The sequence below is a fragment of the Monopterus albus genome, unplaced genomic scaffold, assembly GCF_001952655.1.
Source record: "Monopterus albus unplaced genomic scaffold, M_albus_1.0 scaffold14.1, whole genome shotgun sequence".
Classification (NCBI taxonomy): domain Eukaryota; kingdom Metazoa; phylum Chordata; class Actinopteri; order Synbranchiformes; family Synbranchidae; genus Monopterus; species Monopterus albus.
The window spans coordinates 4,101,304-4,107,065 of record NW_018127894.1 but is presented as its reverse complement, the minus strand read 5'-3'; the positions used below and the strand labels follow the sequence as shown (position 1 = coordinate 4,107,065).

The following is a 5,762-nucleotide window of genomic DNA, read 5'->3' as shown; positions in this document are numbered from 1 at the left end:
GTGAACTGTGAACTCTGCAGAAACAAGGTGCCAGCCAAAACCGCAGCGCAAAACAGTTCTCACGTGTCCTTTTAATGACCACTGTAATCACTACTGGCCAACATTTCCACAGCTTTACTGTTTTTTTTTCCAAATATCAGCACAACACTTTTAGGTTCAGTTTAAGACTGTGTAGCTGCACAGCTATAAACACTTGTCAGTGGGAGCAGAAGGTTAATGGCCTTACTACTACAAACTATCTCAGGGGTTCTGAGCTGCAAAACATCTGGTAAACACAGATCAAACTGGCTACACTGTTCACGCTGGTGCTGTCAAAGATAAAGACAGTCTGTGATTTAAACTGTATGTAAACCAAAGGATTTCCCCAAAACCCAGGGCTTCTCTGAACATTTAGTTGTCTATGAAAGATGCCAGCTGCCACCCTGAGGGGTCTATATTTGGAACAGTTTATGAAATTTAGAATTAAAAAAAGAGGATGAAAAGCAGAAGACGACAGCAGAAATATGATTAATAAGCAAATAAGTGAGTATTTTCATTTCAATGCAGTTTTGAAAATAAATGAATGTAATGAGCACAATTAATTAGAAATATTATGTCAGGTAGGTGTTCAATAGCTGCATGTCCATATAATGCAAACTGCTATGGGTTATCATCAGGAAATTGTGGATTTCGGCTTTATCCTGCCATCAGTACAGAACCTCCACATACACAGATACCACAGTATTTCAAGTGTGCAAACAGAGCTGTGTATAATCTCCAACTCTGAGCAGTCATGAACATACTGCAAATAGTGTGCAACACTGCCACCCTCTGTTCTAAATTGGATTTAGACCTGGATGCTCACAGCCACACTGAAGGTCATGCTGCAGTTATATCCATAACTAACAAATTAAGGTTAACACACATATCTTTGTCCCATCCAAAAATTAGATTGAGTCTTATTTTTTCAACAATTATGACTTTCAGACAAAGCCAAGTGAAATAAAGTGAAAGAAAGTAAGAGTCCCCTTATGTTCACTAATGCCTTGCATGCACATAAGACATGATAGGCTAATTCTGAATAAAGCATGTTTTTAAAATAAGTGACTTAGTATTTTCCTCAATATATAAGGAAAGCTATCTAAGTTTTATTCAGTACAAGCAATCCTCACAGCCTAGGCTACAAATATTTGGTAACAAGAGCAGGATACAGAAAAAAAACACTTGTATGGGAGAAACAGAAAGGAAGAAAGCATTATTACCTGGTTGAGATTAGGACACATGGGCTTAAATAACACTCTGAAGCTTATCAATAAACACCCAACAGGCAATTGTGAACAGTGTCAATACTACATGTATTATTTCATTGTAGTAGATGCACAGAGGAGAGAATGATAGCGAAGACAAAATGTGTAGAAAAGAAAATAAACTGGGCATCAGGGAACTACTGGCAACAATGGCAGGAGCAGCAGTTTTGCTAGATTTCTTAGAAAGGACAGGAATGATTGATAGAATATAAAAGACAAGGTGCGGCTTGATCCATATCCACCATAGAAGTAAGCATCTATTATGTAAAATGTCGACCTCATAGTAGGGGGGCCAATGTAACAATACCTGGATGCCCCCCCAAAAAAATATAAATAAAACTGAAGAAGAGGGCGAAAATCCTGAGAAACTGGCATTTTGTTACAGTAATAGGTAAGGGCCGTTCTGATCCACACTCCAGTCTAGAACGTGGCGTTAATGCACCTGAAACTGTTTGCCAACCACCATTAAATGACAGAAGAAGAAGAAGAAGAAGAAGAAGAAGAAGAAGAAGACTGAGAAACCGGAAACAGTTGTGCGTTAGTTCCGGTGGCAAAGAGTAAAGATGTCGCCGCACTCATTAAAATTTGTCGACACTAAAAACAAGTTTTCGGTGAGAACTCTCTGAAAAGACTTACATATTAAAACTCCTGTTAATATATTGCATGCCGTGATTAAAATCATAGCTAGATAACAGGGTTGTTACTGCGTGCTACTGCTTGTCGTTCTGTTATCATAGCAGGTAGCAAATGCTAGCTAAGCTAACATACACGCTATGTATCGAACAATATTCTCTTATAAATGCTCTCTTTCACACGCCCCCAGGCTTCTATCACATCTGCCCTGGCCGATAAAAACAGCAAATCTTTGATAAATACTTTCAGCCAGATCATCGGCAAGTAAGTAATGTTACTTTGTAGATAGAACTTGTGAATTCTCTCCAGTAACTTTAGTTTAGTCTATGTAAGTCGTGTATGTTTAGTCATTTGTTTTCCTCCCCGTGTTACAGTGAGGCGGAAAAGAAGACCACACTTGACCAGGCCCTCAGGGGTGTTCTTGGTGATCAGATTGTATGAAAATGCGTGGTTTTATTTTAATTCAGTAAACCTCATTATATTATCAGACTACAGATCGAACACGAAATCCTGAATTAAGTGTTTTTGTGTTCAGGTTGAAAAGAAGGCAGGCTGTGATGATTACCTGTCTCTCATCTACCTGAGCATTGATGCTGTTACAGAAGGTATATTACTAAACCATCTGATGTAAAAGTGCCATGTAATATGGCTGAAGTCTTTTGTGTGTGTTGTCATAATGTTACCCATCTCATAGAGTAATACACTGTTCAGCCATAACATTATGACCACTGACATGTGAAGTGATTAACACTGATTATCTCATTACAATGGCACCTGTCAGTGTGTGGAATATGTTAGGCAGCTAGTGAACATTCAGTCCTCAAAGTCGGCGTTCTAAACAAAAAAAGATTGTTTTCCATTTCACATTTATCAATGAGGCCTGTCATTTACCACTACAGTCAATGTCAAAATGTCACTAATACAACCCCCAAATTTGGTCAAAGTGTTTGTTATTGACCTTTGGTGAAGTGTTTGTTTTTGACCAATTTGATTAAACTGGAACAGGTAAAAGCAGCAAAGCCTCTTACAGCACCCAGAGCTTAAGACTCCAGGTGATCACATTGTTGTTGTCCCGGTGTCACCTCTCCATGTAGGTATCTCCTCTGCCACAACCCCCTTTGTTCTGCTGGGAGATGTATTGGACTGCCTTCCTCTTGACCAGTGTGACAAAATATTCTCCTTTGTTGAAGAAAATGTCTCCACCTGGAAGTCGGTAAACAAACTATAATCTCTTTGTAAAGGAGGTTCAAGATTTGTCTGGTGTAATCCAAATAATTGTATTACTGTTTTTCTTTATTCATAGAACTCATTTTACACTGCTGGGAAGAACTACTTGTTAAGGATGTGTAATGGTAAAAAATAATGTTTATTCTTGTTGTGAACATGATTTTTCTTTTTATGTTTAAATGGCATAGCTGTTTATAATGCACCTTTCTTTCGGTGTAGATCTTTTAAGGCGCCTGTCCAAATCTCAGAATACAGTATTCTGTGGGCGAATTCAGCTTTTCCTGGCACGCCTCTTCCCTCTGTCTGAGAAATCAGGTAAGAACAGCAATATCTGTTTGTTATCTTTAAGTAACACAGTGTTGGCACCTCAAGAGATGCCCTTTTATCTCAGGCCAACATGTTCTCGGCTCTTTTGATTAGGTGCATGTTCTCTTCTGTCTGTGCTGTTTCCAGGTCTCAACCTACAGAGCCAGTTTAATCTGGACAATATAACTGTATTCAATAAAAATGAACAAGAAAGCACTCTCGGACAGAAGGTAAAGTGTTGACACCTGTTAATGACAGTGAACATTTTGAATAATCTAAAAACCTTTGTGTAATTTAATGCTTCCATGTTTATAGCACACAGAAGAAAAGGAAGATTGTATGGAGGTGGAGGAAGGAGAAATGGGGGAGGATGATGCTCCACTACCCTGGTAAGTTCAAGCCTTACTCTAAAATACACTTTAAAGTTTTTTTTTTATTTTATTTTAATGACACTTTGGTTTGTCCCATCTTTATTTAAATTTCTTAAAACTTCCTTTCAGTTCCATTCCAATTGATTACAACTTGTACAGAAAGTTCTGGACGCTGCAGGACTACTTCAGAAACCCTGTGCAGTGCTATGAAAAATTCTCTTGGATGACATTCCTTAAGGTAATACACCTGACCACAAAAAGCAGATAAAACTTTGGTTCCTTTCTCCCAAATTACCTGATTACAACAAACACCAAAGAAACTTAAAAAGTATCAACTCACTGCCAACGTGACTTCCTTTTTGTCCTACACAGTACTCAGATGAGACCTTGGCAGTATTCAAGAGCTACAAGTTGGATGACATGCAGGCCTCTAAGAGGAAGCTGGAGGAGATGAGAACATCAGGGGGAGAACATGTCTACTTTGCCAAGTTCCTCACAAGTGAAAAGGTGAGGAAACAGTTTTTACTGCAGGAACAATGGGTAGTTGTGTTTTTCAACTTGGAGACTGTTCAAAAGCAGGATGAGACATTCACTTGGTAAATAATAATATTATGTAATAGTCTGGTGATACACTACTTTGTTTTTTTATGTTAAATTGTACTCAGTTTGACAATGTGTGAAACAAGCGTCATTAAAATTAATACAATGTTTTACTTTTTTAACACTGGTTGAATACACTCAGTTGTATTTGCAGCACAAGTATAAAAGGTTGATCTCACACTTGGGGGCGTTGTTCCCTAATGTCCTCTTTATCACCAGCTGATGGACCTACAGCTCAGCGACAGCAACTTCAGGCGGCATATACTACTGCAATACCTCATCCTCTTCCAGTACCTGAAGGGTCAGGTCAAGTTCAAAAGGTGAAGACCAGATTTCACTTTCAGATCAAGCGAACGGTACCCCAGCTGCCATTGGTAGTGGTGCAACGGATCACTGTTGATCCGAGATCCAAACCGATCCCTCTCCACGGTTCGGTACGCACGTGATCCGAAGATTTGAGGAAAAAAGGGTTCCATTGTATTCCATTGTAGCGACGCAAGCGGAGGAGCAGAGTAGATTGAGAAACCTCCTGCCTCACTAAAATCTCACATGTGGGCGCATTTTGGCTTCCCTGTTAAATATATTGATGGGAAAAGGGTGGTGGATAAAACTATCACAGTTTGTCAACTGTGTGCCAGGAAGAAACCATATGAGACTGGCAACACGTCGGGCATGGCTGCTCATTTGAAACGACATCACCCTGGTGTGACAGGAGCCAAGACGAAGGCTGTGCAACAGCCACTCATTACCGCGGCATTTAGGCAGCCCTTTGCTGCCCAGTCCGACCGGGCTAATGCTATTACAAAAGCTACCAGTGTTTTTATAGCTGCAGACATGGGGCCATATTCCGTTGTGCAAAACAAGGGGTTTAAACATATAATAAATGTGCTTGAGCCACGCTATGATATCCCGTCACGCACCCACTTCATTGAAAAGATCGTCCCAAATATGTATGAGCAGGAAAAGTCTGCAGTTATGGCTGAACTGTCCCAGGCATCTTCTGTTGCCCTAACTACAGACGGGTGGACCTCCAGGGCAACGGAAAGCTACGTGACCGTGACCGCTCATTACATCACAGCAGAATGGGCGATACGAAGCCCTGTACTGCAGACACGACCCATCTATGAGAGTCACACACGCACAAATCTGGTGCACGTACTGACAGAAGTAGTGGCAGAGTGGAGGATAGACAGGCCCAATACTAATATCCCAGTTACAACAGATAATGCCAAAAACCAAATAAATGCAGTGAATGAGGCAGGGCTGGGCCCACAGATAGGCTGCTTTGCACATGCAAATAATTTAGCATCCCAAAAGGGAATCACTGTAAGTAAAATGG

The 5,762-nt window shown here is 40.2% G+C and overlaps 1 protein-coding gene across 2 annotated transcripts in view; it reads left to right on the top strand.

Annotated features, from left to right (window-relative positions):
- The first annotated feature begins 1,793 nt into the window (after positions 1-1,793).
- Positions 1,794-5,762, top strand: part of thoc1 (THO complex 1) — an 8,247-nt gene continuing 4,278 nt past the window's right edge. For both annotated transcript variants that reach the window (XM_020591603.1, XM_020591602.1), the window contains exons 1-12: positions 1,794-1,897; positions 2,110-2,183; positions 2,294-2,354; positions 2,455-2,524; positions 3,014-3,132; positions 3,223-3,271; positions 3,366-3,461; positions 3,600-3,682; positions 3,768-3,841; positions 3,953-4,061; positions 4,196-4,330; positions 4,643-4,743. In XM_020591603.1, the coding sequence (XP_020447259.1) occupies positions 1,850-1,897; positions 2,110-2,183; positions 2,294-2,354; positions 2,455-2,524; positions 3,014-3,132; positions 3,223-3,271; positions 3,366-3,461; positions 3,600-3,682; positions 3,768-3,841; positions 3,953-4,061; positions 4,196-4,330; positions 4,643-4,743 (1,019 nt within the window). In that variant the 5' untranslated portion in view covers positions 1,794-1,849. The remainder of the gene's footprint in view (positions 1,898-2,109; positions 2,184-2,293; positions 2,355-2,454; positions 2,525-3,013; positions 3,133-3,222; positions 3,272-3,365; positions 3,462-3,599; positions 3,683-3,767; positions 3,842-3,952; positions 4,062-4,195; positions 4,331-4,642; positions 4,744-5,762) is intronic.